Raw genomic sequence first — 16,700 nt, forward strand, 5'->3', positions numbered from 1 at the left:
CCCAGGACTGCCGGCTGAGGGGAGCCAGTTACCAGAAGAGGAGGGCGCCCTTCCCCTCCTCACCCCTACCAGAGTCTCAGAGAAGAGGCATCTACTTAGAATATTTATTTATCTTCTTACATGACAAGACACAAAAAGTTACAATTTCTTAAAACTCTTGAATTTGAAAGAAAAAAAATATAATTCTGTAAGCAGCAGCAGCAGCAGCTTCCAAGGTACAGATGTGACGGGAGAGGGCAGCTCCCAGGAACAACCGTGAACTGGAGGGCCCAGGCCTGAGCCCCAGGTAGTGTCACTGGGAAGGGGCCTCCAGGGAGGGGGCCCGGGGAGTGGGGGAACACAGCACCGGCACATCAGATCAATCACCAACACGATCACGTGGCTGGGGACAGGGCAGGGCAGGGTGAGCCTCTGCCTAAATTCACAACATCAGTGGGCGGGGGGGGGGGGGGGAGGCCGCTGGGAGGGCGGAGCTTTACTAATTGCGGGGGTGGCCGTATGCAGAGGCCCAGAGAGCGGGGTGGGCCCTGGGAAGACTGGAGGGGCAGCTCCTGGCACCCCTGCAAGAGGAACAGACGCTCCCAGGCTCCAGATTGGTGCTCGTGCCTGCCCTCCCCTATGGCCAATCCTGCACCAGGGTGGTGGTCTCAGAAGAGGGGTCTACTAAAGGTGCAGCAGGAGGGGGTAGGCCGGAGAAATGAATTTCTGGACGGGGGCAGTGGGGAGTCTAGGGCACACACAGCACACGTGCACACACGCGTGCGCCTGGCCACGTGGGAAAGGGTGGCAGGACCCCCAGCAGCCCCATCCCTGAGGGGCCAGGCCAGCAAAGGGCTGCCACCAGCTACTCCCCACAACATTCGTACATGTGCCCCGACTTCACACGCTCTGGGTCCCCAGCCTGGGCTGGAGGCCGAGAGGCCTACCAGGAGGGAGACTGGGTCTCACAGTGGGTGCGGGGAACCTGTCCTGGGAGTCAGAACGCAGGGTGACCCCCAGCCTAGGATTCCTGGCTCAATATGGGGGGCAGGAGAGCCCAATCCTCCCGCAAGGCTGGCCAAGGCGAGAACAGCAGCAGGGGAGGCTGGACGGACAGACGGAGGAATGGACAGAGCCACTTGTGCTCAGCAAGTTAATAAATAGGTTTGTGCAGGGTCCCCTCTGTGGACTAGGGGCCAAGCCTCGGGGACGGGAGCTGGTAGACTGGAGGGGAGGGTCCAGCTTGCCCAGCCCAGGCCTGGGGGTCCCCAGTCCAGAGACCAGCTCTGTCCCTGGGGGTGTTCAGGCGGGGGCAAAGGTGGGCAGGGCTGGCTCCAGGAATGTAAAGATTTCTGAGTTTTCTACATAAGACATTGATCCCAGCGGTCGTGCAGGCAGGACCCCACCAGGCCCACGTGTGCACGCCGTGTGGACCCTGCACCCCTTCCACTCCCCCCACCGCCACCCACATCCATGTGGGGAGAGACTCTCTCGCATCATCCGGGTGCGTTGCCTGGCTCTGGCCCCACTCTGGTCCCGCTCAGCTGGAGGGCGTGGGATGGCTGCCGGGCTCAGGGCTGGACTCGTGGCAGCCCCAGCAGGGTCTCGGCGATGCCCAGGAAGTAGACCACCTGAGCAATGCCGAACAGCGGGGCGATGACCAGGGCGCGGCAGTAAGCGCCCTTCAGGAAGGCTGTGGGGCCCTCGTTCCGCAAGATCTTCCTGTGGGGGGAGGGGGGTCAGAGCCGCAGGGCTGGGGCCACCCCACCCCAGCTCCACACCCGCCGGGGCTCGCCCACCTGGCGCAGTCCAGGAACCCCGAGTAGGTGTCCTCGTTGATGCCGCGCTGGAGCGTCTGGAGCCGGGTCTTCACCACTGCAGGGGGCGTGCGGGTCAGTGTGGGCCCCTCACCGCCGACCCCACTCCTCAGCCCCGTCCCCGACCCGGGCCCAGGCCTGGGCACTGACCGTCACAGGGGTTGACAGCCACGGCAGCCGTGCTCCCAGCCACACAGCCGGCCAGGAAGGACACGTAGAAAGGAGACTTCTCCCCAGATGCCGGCCGGCCCAGCTGGTTCAGGTTGGCAAAGAGGGGGAAGTAGACGATGGAGAAGGGGACGTCCCTGCGGAGGGAGGGCGGTGGTGACTGGCTGGGAGGTGGGGGGCAGGTGGGTGGGCTGCCCCCAAACCGCCCTGCCCCCCTACCTGAGCAGCGTGGCCCCCAGTCCCTTGTAGAGGCCGGCGATGCCGCGGCTCCGCAGCAGGTCCCGGGTCAGCTGAGTGGCTGTGGGCCGGGGTGCAGCTGGAGCCTCCACGGAGGGCTGGGCACCCCACCGGCCGGAAAGCTGGGCCTGGCCAGATAGGGTCTTCCTCTGGGCGGCTGGGGAGAAAGGGGACGGCCTACTGGTCTCCCTCTCAGCACGAGGCACGAGGTGGTGGCACGGCAGGGGCCTGGCTAGTTCCCCCGCCCAGCTGCCCTGCCGCCCCGCGCCCTCACCAATGCGGCCCGCGTCCTGGAGCTGGATCTTCAGCATCTCCATGGGGGTGGTCACGATCACCTGGCAGGTGCCAGCCCCACAGCCCGCCAGCATCTCCTTGAACAGGGTCAACTTCTGCCTGTAGTAAAGAGAGTGGGGCTGCAAGGAAGAGTCAGAGGCCCTGGGGGCCTCCCAGTGCGCCCAGGAGTGAGGGGGCATGGGAGGGGTGGAGGTGGAGACAGCCCTGTGGGGTACAGACCCCTGCAGCCTCAGACACCCTTCAGGCTCTCCAGCAACAGGCGCTGAGCCCAATTGACAGATGGCTCCTGGCAGGGCCAGGGAAGGGCCAAGGGGCCGTTGTTGAGCAAAGAGAAATGGAGTGGGGGGCAGTTCAAGTGCTCCAAGGTGCTACTGCCATTTCAGCCCCACCCTCGGGTGATGGGAAAAACTGGTCAGTGCCCCCCAGATCCCAACCTACAAGGGGCAGCAGGCAGTGGCTGGGGGCCCAGGACCCCTGGGGCCTGGGCCCCACTGACTCAGCACCACTGACCTCCTCTGGGGGAGGAGGGGGAAGGGGAGGAGGAGAGGGGGAGGAGGGGAGGGGAGGAGGGGAGGGGGAGGAGGGGGAGGAGGGGGAGGAGGGGAGGGGGAGGAGGGGAGGGGGAGGAGGGGAGGAGGGGAGGGGAGGAGGGGAGGGGGAGGAGCAGAGGGGAGGAGGGGAGGGGGAGGAGGGGAGGGGGAGGAGGGGGAGGAGGGGAGGGGGAGGAGGGGGAGGGGGAGGAGGGGGAGGAGGGGAGGGGGAGGAGGGGAGGGGGAGGAGGGGAGGAGGGGAGGGGAGGAGGGGAGGGGAGGAGGGGAGGGGGAGGAGGGGAGGGGAGGAGGGGAGGGGGAGGAGGGGAGGAGAGAGAGGAGGGGAGGAGGGGAGGGGGAGGGGGGAGGAGGGGAGGGGGAGGAGGGGAGGGGAGGAGGGGAGGGGGAGAAGGGGGAGGAGGGGAGGGGAGGAGGGGAGGGGGAGGAGGGGGAGGAGGGGAGGGGAGGAGGGGAGGGGGAGGAGGGGAGGGGGAGGAGGAGGGGAGGAGGGGAGGGGGAGGAGTTAGGGAAGGAGCAGGGGGAGGAGAGAGAGGAGGGGGGAGGGGAGGAGGGGAGGAGGGGAGGGGGAGGAGGGGAGGGGGAAGGGGAGGAGGGGGAGGAAGGGAGGACGGGGCCCTGCAACGTCAGGTGAAGGGCCCCCAGGAAGACGGAGCCTTCATCCTTTGTCTGGAAGCACAGACCCCTCCCCCTCACGACCCTGGCCCCCAGCAGCCAGCCGAGCCCCTCACCCGTCCTTGGAGAGCTGATATCGGAAGAAGTCATTGGCTGCCAGCTTGATGGCCTTCTCGGGGGTGACAAGGGTCAGGTTCACGGCGGCTCCTGTGTGGCACACCGGGGAGCACAGACAGGTCAGTGGCCTGGGCTGGGGAGGCTCTCCGCCAGCACTTGCCTCCCACCCCGCCGTCACTCCTGGGCTGCGTCCTGCCCTCTCGCCCACATTTGTGCCTGGCAGGGGCGGGAACCAGCGGGCCAGGCAGTGCCTTCTCCAGGCACTCTGCTCAGCCTCCCACATAACCCTCCCAGTCCAGTGGGCGGCCTCCCTGAGGGACACCTCCCCTGGGCTACAGACGTGCTCGTGTTGGGGCTCTGGGTAAGGCCACGTCCGGCCTGGCGCGGGTCAGAGCTGGGGAGGCAGTGGCGAGCCCCTCTCAGCGGCGAGGACGCAGGGCTGCACAGCATCTGGGCAAATCCAGGCTTGGAGATTGTCTCCTAAGCTGCTTTGCAGTAACGACCCCGTCCCTCCCAACCTCCTGGCACAGACAGGGTCCCACCCGTCCCGGGAGGCAGGGGAGGGGGCTGCGGCCACCGTGGTGGAGACAGTGTCCTGCCACGCTGCGCACTGGTAGTGAGTGGGGGACGGGGCCGAGAACTGCCGTGCCCCAGAGGTCCCACCCCCTGTCCCCCCAGCACCCACGGGCCAGGTCCACACTGTCACACCCGGCACAGGTACGCTGCCCCGCCCTGGCTTCCCACCTGCCTCCCCGCTGCTATGGTAGGACCCCTCTGGGGCTGCAGGAGGGTGCTACCCAGGCCTGCCCCATGCCCAGCCTCACCGCGGTACATCCCGAAGTAGCCCTCTGAGCGGATGGTCTTGATGAGGCAGTCAGACCTACAGCCCAGGGGGTGGGAGCGAGCAGGGGATCAGCCTGGCATCCAGCAACGGCCCCAGCCCTGACTCAGGGAGGAGCTCCCCCAGGTCTGGCCCCCTCAGTTTCCCCTTTGGTTTAACAGGATGGGGGGGACCCAGGAGCAGAGTGCAGAAGTCTGCCCCACACCCATGGCTCCACGCCCGCTACTCCCCGCCCGGCAGGCTCACATGCTGGTGTACAGGCGCTGGCCATTCTGCTGGTTCTGCAGCCTCGTCTTGGCCAGGTCGATGGGGAACACGCAGGTGACCCCGATCAGCCCAGCGATGCCGCCATTGATGAGCTTGGCTGGCAGACTGTGTGGGCAGAGGGAGAGTCAGGACGACCTCCTCAGCCATAGGTCGGAGGGCAGGGCAGGGCAGGGCAGGGGTGAGGCTGGGTGGGGTTCTGACCTGATCTGCTTATCAGCCATTTAACTCGGGAGCACTCAGGTATGTAGGAGCGGCAGAGGTGGATACCAGACAGCGGAGGTGGTGCTGGAGGAGGGGGAGGAGCGGTTCTCTACTTCCAGGGGAGTTTGAAAACCAACACTTCTGTCCTAGAAGAGGGGACTGGGATCAGCGGGGGGGGGGGGGGGGGCAGACCCACCACTCAGAGGCACACCAAGGAGTAAGCCCCCCCCCAGCCTCCCTCCCAGGTCTCCTGAAGGGGCACCGAGCCCCTCCCCCTAGCGCCCCCTCCCAGGCTGGGGCCCTCCGCACGTCCTGGGCGCGCAGTGTGCGGTGAAGCGCTGCCCCTTAGCCCCATCCCTGGGCCGTCCAGCTTCCCCTCAAGGCGCCCCCTCTGGCTGCGTCCTCCCAGCTGGCCTCGCTCGCTCACGTGCGCGGAGCCCTTTAAAGGGCCAGGCGCCTCTGGGGAGAGAGCAGCAGGGGATGGGGCCAACACGCCGGTCAGGGCACCTCCGCCCCTGGACTGGGCTCTGACGGCCCCCATCCCTGAGCAGAGGCAGCGGGCACCTGCCCTCTTCAGGAGGGGGGTGAGAGTGCCCCAGGATCCACACTGGGGCTCAGCTCACAGCTGCCCAGTAGATGCTGCCCCGACTCCCGTAGCAACCCCACGCTGGACCCCAGGCCACCCGCTCCCCTGGTGACCGGAGAAGCGCCAACGCAGCCCCAGCCAGCCCTGTGCCCACCCTCCCAGGAATTTCACCCCCAGACTCACACCCAACACACCCCCACACACGGAGGAACCCAGCGACCGGGACCTCTGGGAGGGGGATGGCTGACCTTCCGAGGCTCTCTGGGGCTAGTCCCCCAGCTACTCCAGGGGTGCAGAGACAAGAGGCCCCTCTCTCTAGGGGCAGGGTTGGGGAGCCAGAGCCAGCCTCGGGGGCCTCCCATGGGGGGCACAGCCATAAAAACTGGGCTGTGGGGTCCTCACCCCCACTCTGGCCCCCTCAGAGACCAGCTGTCACAGGCTCCCACCCGAAGCGCTGCCACCCAGGGTCACACGGCTGGCTCACACCTGTCGTCCCCCCGAGAACTGGTGACCTTCACCTCAGCTTTCCTGGGCCGGGATGTCCCCTGCCTCCTCATCAGCCCCTCCGCCCCCCGCCGCGGTCCCGCTCACCCCAAGGTGCACCGGACCGGCTCCTCCTCCGCGACTACAGCCCGCGGGCGGGTGGAGGAGATCCAGCGGCCGAGGGCGGTGCTGGCTGCGGGGATTGGCTGCGGGGCGGGGCGGGCCTGAGGGGGGTGGTGACTTTCTCTTTCACTTTGGGCGGGATGAGGCTCCCTGCCCCTGTGGGAGAAGGGATGAGAAGGGGGTGTGACAGCTTCTCGGAGGCAGGGACTGGCCTCGGAGCCCCCTCCAGCCCGTGGGGCAGTGGGTCAGACTCGGGCTGACCCAGCCAAGCCACGCAACCGGTTCACAGGGTCCCCAGCCCCTGACCACCGTGCCCCCAGCTGCCCCATGGGTTTCTGTCTGTAGCCTGCAGGCTGGATCTGCCTAGGGCCCTGGGACCCCAAGGATAGGGCTCTCTCTGTGCCCAGGCATGGGAAATCTGGTGCCATGGGGTGGAGATGGGTCTGTGTCCACTCGTGCCTGTGGGACTTGTGGGTCTTTTGGGGAAAGGTGAACTTCAGGGAAAACTCACGCTGGAGCAGAGAAAGAAAGGCTGGAAAGGCCAGGGTGGGGGTGGCTGGACCTCAGAGGCTACTGGTTGCCACCCATAGGGCTGTTCACCTGGCAGGTCCAGAGGGCATGGGAACCAGCACTCCCAGAGCCCTCTGCCCTGCCAAGCTGCACACCCCCCCCTCGCCCAGGGCCTCAGTGCCAGGACCTGCTTCTCCGTGCTCCAGCCTGCAGAGGAGTCTGACCTCTGCACTTCAACCTGACCCTCTCTTCCCACCCCCACCCACCCCCACCCTCCAGGTGTAGACTGGCCGCAGCCGCCTCTCTCCGCTGTCCCAGACCCTTGGGGGCAAGGTCCACATCCTGCTCTATGGGGACTGAGTGAGCTCCGCCTCCCGTCTGGGGTAAGGGACATCTGGATGATGGGGGCCCCGGAAGTCAGACAGACTATCCAAGGTGGGGAGGGGAGCAGCTGTCCCAAGAAGACAGGCAGCCCTGGGGTCCCACATCACACTCTGCCGGCTGGAATGGGGAAGACGGTTGCAGAACTGCGAACAGTGGGGGCAGGGGGCTCTGCCGGGAGACGATGGGCAAGGGGTCCTCCGGACCCTGAACGCTCCTTTTTCTGTCCTCACTCAGTGTTCCCACACCCTGCTCATGAGACAGCTTGGAGGGCCCTCCCCTTGCGCCCCCATGTTGCCATAGAAACCTGGCAGCCCCAGCCAGGCCTGAGGCCCCAGGGCTGTCAGCCCTCCCTGTACCCCCTCCGGTTCCCCGCAGCCTGGTAAACTGGGATTGCAGGCAAGGCTGTGGACACCGCAGCTCACAGAGACCACCCACAGGACGATGCTGCTGCTTCCAGGCCCCCCAGCGGTAAAATCTCCCACAAATGAAGCCGTTGAGCTCCCCCACCCCCCAAAAAGGCAATGGGGGTGAGGCTCAGAGTCTGGTACTGGCCATTTGCTCCCCATTCAATCTCCCCCAGCGCCTTCCCCCCGGGTAGGCGCTTTCTGTCCAGCCGTCTGGAGGGGCGCCAAGCCGGTGACAAAGGAGGCGCGGGGTGGGAGTTCAGGGCTCCGCTTGGAGGCCGGCTCAACTCCCCGTCTCGCTGGAGGGGGGTCCGGACGGCCACGCTGTCCCCCTCCAGGCGATGGCGACTCCAGCCAAGCACGTGTCCACATACGTCCAGCAGGGACCCACGTGTGTCCCTCCCTACGGCCGGGCTTCTGCTCCTTGGCCACCGGCCCCCATCTCCTACCCCGCGGGGACACGTGTGCGCGGGGAGCGCGCCCGGCACCGCCCGGGGCCGAGCACGGCCTCCCACACTCCAGCCGCAGCGGGTCGCAGCATCCGCCGGCGCGGGCCCCGCAGGAGCCGCCTCGTCCGGGCAGATGTCACCTCCCACAGCCGTCGTGGTGCCCCTCTCCCCCGCAGCCGGGCTGCACTCGGGTGGGCGCCGCGGATGGGAGCCGCCCCGCGGGCACTCACCGCGCACTCTGCCGCCGCCGCCGCCGCTCTCGCCTCCCCGCCGCGCCGCGCGCCCGGCTTCACCTAAACGCGGGGGCGCGTCCGCTCGGCGCCGCGCGCGCTCCGCCCCCGGTCCTCGGCCCGCTCGCGGCCTCCGGCTCCCTCTCCTGGCCGCCGCGGCCACTGCGCCCGGCGGGCCACAGCCCAGCACCAAGCCCTCACCCTAGGTCCCAAAGGGTCTTCCCTGCGTGTCCGGCCTCGCGCCCGTGCATGGGCCGGGGACCAGGGACTACTCCCGTCGGGCCAGGGGATGGCAAGGTGCGCTGGGACGAGGTATCCTAGGGGAGGAGCGGTGCTGGGAGGGGACTGAACTGCCGAAGCACCTGCCCCTCACCTCCCCCAAAGGGCAGATGTGCAATCCCGCACAGGGTGAATTTGTATCCATCGGCGGTGCGGCTGTTACCTTGTAGCTGGGGCCCCCTCTCTCCCAGAGATCAGGACAAGAGGAGGCGCTGGGCCGGAGACAGGCAGGAGCGGGGGCTGTGGGGAAGCCTTTGCACAGACCCCCTCGCAGCAGGGGCCAGGCCTCTGATCTGGCCTCCCCGTGCCTTCCACCTGCCTCTCCACCCAGCAAAGAAACTGAGCTCTGAGACGGCAGCCAGGATGGTGCACGTTTGTTATACGAGGAGGAGAGGGTCACTGTCCCCATACCCAGGGCAGGTTTGAAAGTGGGAGCCTCTAACCATTGGCCAGAGGATGTCAGGGACCAGCCCAAAGTCGGTAGGTTCTAGGCCTGGGCAGGCCCGGGGGGTTGTGATGCTGAAGAGCCAGGTGGGCCCAGGTCCCCGGGGGCCAGGCTTGTGCGCTGGATGCCCTCCTGGTACTTGCGGCGGCCAAGCTCCAAGACAGCCCGCACCTCTTCGGCCACGTCCCGCCGGTCACTCTGCTCCAGGGCCTCCACGAGGAGCCCCACAGCTCCTGGCTGCCCAGCCTGGCGCTCAGCCCAGGAGAAGAGCATATGGCGGATCTGCCCATCCAGGTCATCCCTGGGGGGACAGGGGAATGGTGAGGGAGGGGCCCAGCCCAGGACCCCCCGCCACACCCAGGGTCTTGATCACCCTCCCAAGATGGGGTCCTTCTTCCCTGGGCCAGGGCCAGGGGTGGCCAGACCCTCCCTGCCCCCACCTCCCCTGGACAGAACTGTAGCCAGCCTCCAGTAGGCAGGCCAGCAGTGGGAAGGGAGGCTCAAAAGAACTCACCGGAACTCATGCCGGATGCGCTGCAACTCACGGTAGGGCAAACCCAGGTGCAGGGCCACGGCTGGCCAGTCAGGGCCCAGGCGCCCGGCCACATTTAGCAGGTTGCTCTGTGTCAGGAACCCAGTCTCGGCGTCGCCCAGGTTCAGAGGTGCCAGGGAGAGGCCAGCCCCCTGCCCTGGGCCCTCGGATCCCCGCAGTCTCTGTGGGGAGGACGCAGTGGCAGTGAGCCCTGGCCCCGCCCCTGGCTCCAGCCCATACCCCTGGCCACCGCCTTCCCCCTTTACACACGCTCCCCCCGCCAGGCCGCACCGGCAGCTTGATGGGCAGAGTGGCCATCCACGGGGCGTCTGCACCTCTCTTCTGCCGAGCAGCCTCCGCCTCCTCAGGCACCTCCTCTGGCACCTCTCCCCGGTAGAAGGACACCTGTGGGTGGGATGAGGTGGCCTTCAGCGCTCCGGCCTCGGCCCAGGCAGCCCGGGGTGCCCTACCCCGTTGGCCCACCTGGCCCCTCACGGCCTGAGCCCGCCGGTCCAGGGTTGTGGTCACATACACCTCCTTCAGGTTCTTCAGGTGTGAGTAGAAGATGAAGCACACCCTGCCCTCCACACAGTCTGGACGGTCTGGGGGCAGGGGGTGGGCTCAGCAGGGACTGCGGGGGCAGACCCCAGGGTCCCTTCTCCGGGCGCAGGGGGCCTACCAGCATCCACGTTGATGCCCCTCTCGAAGGCAGCGAAGAATTTCTCACCCTCAAACATCTCCACGGTGTCTGAGGGCTCCGGGCCGCGGTACCGCTCCAGCAGCCGCCGCAGGGTGCTGTCCACCTGCGGGGGCGACCCACTGGCTGGGAGCCCAGTGCCCTGCCCTGGCCCCCCGGCCCCCACCCCACCCTCCCAGCCCTCTGCCCCCGCCCCACCTTGTTGCGGGGCAGGCACTGCAGCAGGACCTGCTCGGGGTCCCGGCGCCTCTGCAGCGCGATGAGGCGCACGCGGTGCAGCCGCAGCCGCTCCCAGGCCTTCCGCGCCAGGCCCCCCACGCAGGTCTTGGTGGTGTACCAGAGCCAGTACCTGGGAAGGCTGGGCGTGAGCGGGGTGCACAGGCCAGGGCGGGGGTGGGGGACCGAGGAGGCGGAGGGAGGGGGCACTGACCACGAGAAGCGTGTGACCTGGAAGCGAGCATACAGGTGGGTGAGCTCCAGCGCGACCTGCGCCGTGATGTCATCCCAGGTGGCCGCGGGAAGAGCCCGGTACAGCAGGTGCAGGTGCGAGCGGTCCACACTCAGGCCTGTGGGTGGCAGGGGGCACAGGCTGAGGCCTCCCTGCCCGGGGCCCCCCTTTTGAGCACTGTCACCCCCCACCCCGTGGCTACAGGTCCAGGAGGCCACACGGCCGCCTCTCACCTGTGACGCCGGGGGGCAGAGGCAGCTGCACGGTGACTGGCCGAAGGAAGCTCGGGGGGCCGTTCTGGGAGAGGTAGAGCATGGGGCTGGCGGCCGCCTCAGGCTCTCCCAGCAGGGCTGGCAGTTCTCTGCTGCCCACGTGCACCACCTGGAGCAGAGGGCACCCGAGCGATCACCTCTGTGTCCAGGTACCACCCGCCACCCATGGCAGCTGCCCTGCCCATACCTGCATGCGGACATGACGGGGCTCCTCAGTGGCCCCAGGGGGGAATGTGACCTTGACCCCAGGATGTCCTGAGGAGCACAGCAATGTCCCCTCTGGTGGCACCAGGCAGGCGTCAGATACAGGGCGCGAAACCACAAGGAACCAGGAGAAGTGAGGCACCTGGCAGCGAGCCCAGAGCTGCTGGGTGTTGGGGGGGCAGAGGGACAGGGTCAGGGGCTTCGCCGGGCACGGGGGGGGGGACAGAGGGACAGGGTCGGGGCTTCGCCGGGCACGGGGGGGGACAGAGGGACAGGGTCGGGGCTTCGCCGGGCACGGGGGGGTGGGCAGAGGGACAGGGTCGGGGCTTCGCCGGGCACGGGGGGGGACAGAGGGACAGGGTCAGGGGCTTCACCGGGCACGGGGGGGCAGAGGGACAGGGTCAGGGGCTTCGCCGGGCACGGGGGGGGCAGAGGGACAGGGTCGGGGCTTCGCTGGGCACGGGGGGGTGGGCAGAGGGACAGGGTCAGGGGCTTCGCCGGGCACGGGGTGGGGCAGAGGAACACAGTCAGGGACATTTGGGCGAGGGCAGAGATGCTCCCCTCCCAGATGGGCCTGGACAGCCCTCACCTTGGGCGCTTCTTCCTCCAGGTGGGTCTCCAGGTCACTCCAGCTATTGTCACTCAGGGTCCTGACCACCACCTCACGGCAACGCCGGGCCCGTGGGGGCACAAAGAGCAGCCACAGGCCCACCTCCTGCCAGGCAAGGGTGCTGTGAGTGCCAGGGCCACGGCTGGGCCCTCCTCACCTGCCCCGACCCACCCTGGCCGTGCCTTCTGGAAGGCCACCCCATGGGGCTGCAGCTCCAGGACACCACTGAGCAGAGAGTCATGGGGACCCAGGGGGACGAGGCGTGGCTCTGGCAGCCACAGTCGATAGCGGATGGTAACAGGGGTAGCAGTGGCTCCCACAGGGAACTGCAGGCGGACACCGCAGGCCAGGGTCACGGAGCAGCCTAGGGGGGTCACGGTGAAGCTGAGGGAAGACAGGGGGGACGTCGGGTCAGACGCAGCAGGGTCCCATATGTCTGAGTCTGGCACCCTGGGCAACTCTAGGAGACCCCCAAGGCACGGGCAGGTGTACAGAGTGGACAGGGTGACAGGGTGGACAGACGCTTTTGCAGCCCAGCCCCTCCTCCACACCATACCTGTCCAGATCTGAAGTCAGCAACAGTCTGGGCATTTCTGGGACCACGGGTGTCCCTGTGGAAGGACAGTGGGCTGTTAGGATGGTGGTGACACCTGCATCCTGTCTGTGGTCTGCCCCCGTCCCCACCAGCGAGCCTACCTGGAGGACTGTGGGGGTCGGGGCTAGGCCCACCCAGGGGGTTTCCTTGCAGGCGCACGAAGGGGGCATCTAGTAGCTCGGGGGGCACGTCCCGGAGCTGGTTGTCCCTCAGGTCGAGCCGGGCGAGCAGCGGGAGGCGGGCCAGGCCATCAGGCACCGAAGCCAGAAGGTTGCTGTGCAGAACGAGGAACCGTAGGGACCGCAGGCCCGCTGCAGGGGCGCCAGCTTAGGACCCGCGGAGGCCGCACAGGGCCACCCCAGCCCTGCAGCGCCAGGCCAGGCCAGGCCGCTCACGCTGGGGCCTCCCAGAGAAGCCCTTTCAGTCTCCGCCCTTTGGCTGGACGAGAGAGCTCGGGCAGGCCTGCACAGGGAGCCTCAACAGCCAGGGAAGTGGGGGTCAAACAAGGGCTGCCGAGGAGGCCGAAGGCTCAAGGTGGGCCAGCCTGTGAGCGCAAGGCCCTGCAGAGGAGAGGGGGCTGAGGGATAGGGCAGGCTGGGCAGTGGCCGACAGGCCGTCAGGCCCGTCAGGCCCAGGGAGCCAAGGCTGCGACTCACCAAGGGAGGCAGGGAGGCCCTGCAGCCGGTTGGAGGCCAGGTTGAGCTCGGTCAGGCTGCTCAGGCCTCCGATCTCAGGGGGCAGAGCATCCAGCAGGTTCTCAGAGAGATCGAGGCGCTGCAGGCTGGACAAGGACCCCAGTGCTGTGGGCAGCGTTTGCAGGCGGTTGTGGGTGGCAGCGAGGAAGGTGAGGGCGGGGAGGGCCCCTAGGGCCTCAGGCAGCTCTGAGAGGCAGTTATGAGAGAGCAGAAGGGCACTCAGGCCACGCAGCTGCGGGACACAGGCTGGCAACGTCTCCAGGCTGTTGAAGCTCAGGTCCAGGTGGGCCAAGTGGGTGAGGCCACTCAGGCTGGCGGGCAGCGTGGCGAGGGAGCCCCGGAGGCAGGCACCCAGAGCGTCCCGATGTTGCCCACCTGGGTGGGGGAAAGGCAGACGTGGCTCTCAGAGCCAGAGTCCCAGGTCCCACCTCAGCCCTGCCAGCCAGGGAAATAGGTGCATGGAAACACAGACCTCCACCCCAACCCCACTTAGACAGCGAGAGGTGGATACAGATACTGGAGAGTCACCAGCAGATGAAGGAGGCAGCGACAGACAACGCAGGCTCTTCTCAGCTGACAGTCATCACCTGTGACCCACCCCAGGAAAAATACCCACACTGGGGTCTGCTGGAGACCCCTCCGGCAGCTGCCAGGTCCTGGAGCCCAGGCTCAGCCAGCTTCCCCTTGGGGGAAAAGGGGTTGGGTAGCGCTGTGCAGAGAACAGTGATGAGGCTGGGACCGGGGTTTGCCTTTCAGGACCAAGAAGCAGAGGCAGGAGCTAGCGATGAGGCTGGGACCAGGTGGGGCTCACCTTTGAGGACCAGGGAGCGGAGGCGTGGCAGGCTCCAGGGCAGACGGGCCAGGGTGGCCTGCAGCAGCTGAGCGTCCTCGTGGCCACTCAGCTGCAGGAACTCCACCTCCAGCAGCTGACGGACCTGCTGGGCACACAGGTGCAGCAGCCGGTGGCAGCCCCTGGGGTATAGGTCCAGGCTCAGTCGGTTCCCAACCAGGAGAGGGGGTACCCCCAGCCCTGCATCCACAGCATCTGTAGCATCTCTTGCAGCATCTTCTACAGCCACTGTCTCGGGCTCCAGCCCCTCCGCCACCGCAGCCATCGCCCACCGGCTGTCCTCGGGGGCCAGACATGTCCCAGCTCGCCAGGCAGGCCTGCTCAGGCAGGGCCCAGGGAGGCTGCAGAGTCAGGGGGAGGAGTGGGTAGGAGGAGGCTGGGCGTCCTCTAGTCAGAGGAAGGGTGACTCTGGCTGGGGGGAGCTCTTGAGCCAGGCCAGCTGGTCCAGAGCCCAAAGCCTAGGCTGGACAGATAATCGCTGAAATGGGGCTGGGGAATAGGACTCCCCAGGGCTGGGAAGGCAGCAGGCAGGGAGACCTCTGTGTGCAGAGGGGCCTGGGGACGTGCTTGGGGGAGAGGGGAAAAGTGAGGCTTCATGTCCCAAATCTGGAAACTTGACAAGAGACTCCTAGAGGTGTCAAGTCCTATTCCACCCCCCACCCACTCTGGGTCCAGCCCCACCTCCAACCTTCACATTCCTCGGCTTTGACCAGAGGTCCTGGCTCTCATCGACCACGTGGGGCCGGTGTTCCAGGCAAGAGCCGGGTGATCGTGCCCGCGTATGTCAGAGCAGTGAGCGTGAGGGGGTTCCTAAGGACCGGACCCCACTTCCTGGCGCCTGGAGGTGGGCTCCCCGCCACTTCCAGGTCGCACCTCGGTCCGCAGAGGAGGTCGGTGCACCGCGCAGTCGCGGCCCCCACCTCTCGGGGCGGGTCCCGGGCGGGAGAGAGCGCCCTACCCGCGCCGCCCTCCCCACGGCGCGCCCGCGGCCCTTGCGTCACCTGCGCTCCCGGCGGCGCGTTTCCGGGTCCCGCCGCATCGGAAGCTCGCCTCATGTCCGGCGAGGGTCCGCAGGCCAGGATCTCAGTGTCCCTCCCGCCCCGCCCTCCGCCGGTCGCCGCCCTGCTGCACTCAGCTTCCTGTAGGCCTGCGTGCCTCTGCCGTCCAGCCTTCCGCGGGAGGGCCCGCGTTGCGCGCCACCAAACCCAACCTTTCAGAGGTTCTCAGGCCCTGGGCCCGCTCAGCTCTAGGGCTGTGCATTCCCGGCCCCACGCTGAAATGAGCTAGTGCGATCTCTGGCTGAAGGGGGTATCGGGTGCTGGTCAAAGCTGCTGCCCCACACCCACCTCCTGCAGAGGACAGCTCTGAGAATGTCCCTAGACAGCCCCAAAGGCCTCCTCTCAAGCCCTGCAGAGGCTGGGCCCCAGCTCCAATGGCCCTACTTTTACGGTGATCACTGTGGGTCACATGCCTCCAGCAGTGGGCTTCCTCACATGCTGCCTCCTATCTTTCCGCATCTCACAAGGAAGGAAAAGGCGGCTCCGAGAGATCAGATGTTGCCCAAGGCCACTAGTTGGTGAGCGCCAAAGCCAAGGACCTCAAACCAGGTCTGTCTGACTCTCGCGAAACTTCCCCACTCCTGCTTCCTCACCCCGCACAGTCGGTGCCTATAAACGGACACACGAACACATCTGCTTCTGCCTGTTCTGCCCCAAATGATACCGTGTGCACTCTCTTTCCTCCACCCTCACCAGCTACCGCCATCCCTCCCACCCGGATGGGCAGTTCCCACCAGGCCTCCATTCTCCCCAGCTCCTATCCCGCCTTCAGTTTCCAGATAGCTGCCAGAAAAATTTAAAACAAACAAAAAAACAATCACAGGAACATTATTCAGCCTTAAAAAGAAATGAAATTCTGACGTTATAATGTGGATGAACCTTGAGAACATTACTCTAAAAGAAACAAGCCAGACACAAAAGGATAAAGGCTGTATGACTCCACTTCTGTAGAGTCCCTAGAGCAGTCAAATACATAGAAACGAAATGTTAAATGGTGGGGGCCAGGGGCTGGGGGAGGGGAATGGGGAGCTATTGTTTAATGTGTATAGAGCTCAGTTTGAGAAGTTCTGGAGCTAGATGGGGGTGATGATTGCACAACAATGTCAATGCACCTAGTGCCCCTAAATTGCATAATTAAAATGGTAAGTTTTACGTTATGTATTATTTTACCATTAAAAAATTTAAATAAAAACAATCACAACACTTTCTTGTGTGATTGCAGTAAAGTCCCATCTTCCCAAATGGTTTCCCCACTTTACCGCAGCTGTGTGACCGAGCAAGAAAACCTTTCTACGCCTGACCTCATCTATACGATAAGGGTACCGTGTGGCTTACGTTAACAAACCAGTGCTTGGCAATAACACGTGGGTTCACCTGCTGTCCGAGCCCGCATGGGCTGGCTGCTGCCTCTGAACCCATCTCTGGCCACCTTAGTTGGGCCTTTGCATCTGACCCCCGGGGCCTGATGCTCGCCCCACATCTTCGCAGGGCCGGCTCCTTCTCATCCTTCAGCTCCGTGGCAGTGTCAGCCTGGGACTGCCTCGTTTATTTACTTTGTGTGTCCGCGCACTAGAACCTGAGTTCTGCGGAGGCAGAACCGGGCCTGTTCCCTCAGGACCGACGCCAGCCTGCAGCAGGGTTCCTGACACGGAGAGTGAATGAGTTACGTGTGCTACGTCCGCGTGGACCCTGAGATCTGTCCCGAGCCGACAAGGCCAGGGCGGGGGGTGGGGGGGCAGTCACGCGGGCTTCGGCACTCCTG

At 66.1% G+C, this 16,700-nt stretch overlaps 3 protein-coding genes across 9 annotated transcripts; 1 reads left to right on the forward strand and 2 right to left on the reverse strand.

Moving 5' to 3' along the window:
- Window positions 1-90: 90 nt before the first annotated feature.
- Window positions 91-8,352, reverse strand: SLC25A22 (solute carrier family 25 member 22). Of its 2 annotated transcripts, XM_060103332.1 has the most exons (11): window positions 8,254-8,348; window positions 6,262-6,432; window positions 5,085-5,230; window positions 4,863-4,988; window positions 4,600-4,655; window positions 3,775-3,865; window positions 2,476-2,594; window positions 2,184-2,358; window positions 1,947-2,101; window positions 1,779-1,854; window positions 91-1,701 (listed from the first exon to the last, which is right to left on the reverse strand). In XM_060103332.1, the coding sequence occupies exons 3-11, from the start codon at window positions 5,102-5,104 to the stop codon at window positions 1,551-1,553; spliced, it is 969 nt and encodes a 322-aa protein (XP_059959315.1). In that variant the 5' UTR covers window positions 5,105-5,230; window positions 6,262-6,432; window positions 8,254-8,348; the 3' UTR covers window positions 91-1,550. The 2 variants fall into 2 exon arrangements, with proteins under 2 accessions (XP_059959315.1, XP_059959314.1); XM_060103331.1 differs by lacking the exon at window positions 6,262-6,432 and having other exon boundaries at window positions 8,254-8,352.
- PANO1 (proapoptotic nucleolar protein 1) lies at window positions 7,692-8,574 on the forward strand. Its single transcript, XM_060103680.1, has 2 exons — window positions 7,692-7,764; window positions 7,913-8,574. The coding sequence occupies exons 1-2, from the start codon at window positions 7,692-7,694 to the stop codon at window positions 8,572-8,574; spliced, it is 735 nt and encodes a 244-aa protein (XP_059959663.1).
- A 317-nt stretch (window positions 8,575-8,891) lies between these two features.
- On the reverse strand, window positions 8,892-14,980 carry PIDD1 (p53-induced death domain protein 1). Of its 6 annotated transcripts, none has more exons than XM_060103330.1 (16): window positions 14,882-14,980; window positions 13,842-14,221; window positions 12,992-13,405; window positions 12,437-12,646; window positions 12,297-12,351; window positions 11,923-12,124; window positions 11,720-11,845; window positions 11,114-11,293; window positions 10,888-11,035; window positions 10,637-10,772; window positions 10,405-10,555; window positions 10,237-10,312; window positions 9,993-10,111; window positions 9,801-9,914; window positions 9,492-9,691; window positions 8,892-9,278 (listed from the first exon to the last, which is right to left on the reverse strand). In XM_060103330.1, exons 1-16 carry the CDS (start codon window positions 14,917-14,919, stop codon window positions 9,020-9,022), a joined length of 2,808 nt encoding a protein of 935 aa, XP_059959313.1. In that variant the 5' UTR covers window positions 14,920-14,980; the 3' UTR covers window positions 8,892-9,019. The 6 variants fall into 6 exon arrangements, with proteins under 6 accessions (XP_059959313.1, XP_059959310.1, XP_059959309.1 ...); XM_060103327.1 differs by having other exon boundaries at window positions 10,189-10,312; XM_060103326.1 differs by having other exon boundaries at window positions 10,189-10,312; window positions 10,405-10,772; window positions 11,114-11,290.
- Window positions 14,981-16,700: the final 1,720 nt, after the last annotated feature.

The sequence above is a fragment of the Mesoplodon densirostris genome, chromosome 7 (assembly GCF_025265405.1).
Source record: "Mesoplodon densirostris isolate mMesDen1 chromosome 7, mMesDen1 primary haplotype, whole genome shotgun sequence".
NCBI classification, from domain to species: domain Eukaryota; kingdom Metazoa; phylum Chordata; class Mammalia; order Artiodactyla; family Ziphiidae; genus Mesoplodon; species Mesoplodon densirostris.

Coding starts and splice junctions, on each gene's coding strand:
- SLC25A22 (XM_060103331.1), bottom strand. CDS start 5,104: ATGGCTGATAAGCAGATCAG. Junction 3,866..4,599: donor CTACTTCGGGATGTACCGCG/GTGAGGCTGGGC, acceptor TGTGCCACACAG/GAGCCGCCGTGAACCTGACC. Junction 1,702..1,778: donor GGGTTCCTGGACTGCGCCAG/GTGGGCGAGCCC, acceptor CTCCCCCCACAG/GAAGATCTTGCGGAACGAGG.
- PANO1 (XM_060103680.1), top strand. CDS start 7,692: ATGGGGGTGAGGCTCAGAGTCTGGTACTGGCCATTTGCTCCCCATTCA. Junction 7,765..7,912: donor CCCCAGCGCCTTCCCCCCGG/GTAGGCGCTTTC, acceptor GTCCCCCTCCAG/GCGATGGCGACTCCAGCCAA.
- PIDD1 (XM_060103325.1), bottom strand. CDS start 14,919: ATGCGGCGGGACCCGGAAACGCGCCGCCGGGAGCGCAG. Junction 12,352..12,436: donor CGACCCCCACAGTCCTCCAG/GTAGGCTCGCTG, acceptor GTCCTTCCACAG/GGACACCCGTGGTCCCAGAA. Junction 12,125..12,296: donor CTGACTTCAGATCTGGACAG/GTATGGTGTGGA, acceptor GTCTTCCCTCAG/CTTCACCGTGACCCCCCTAG.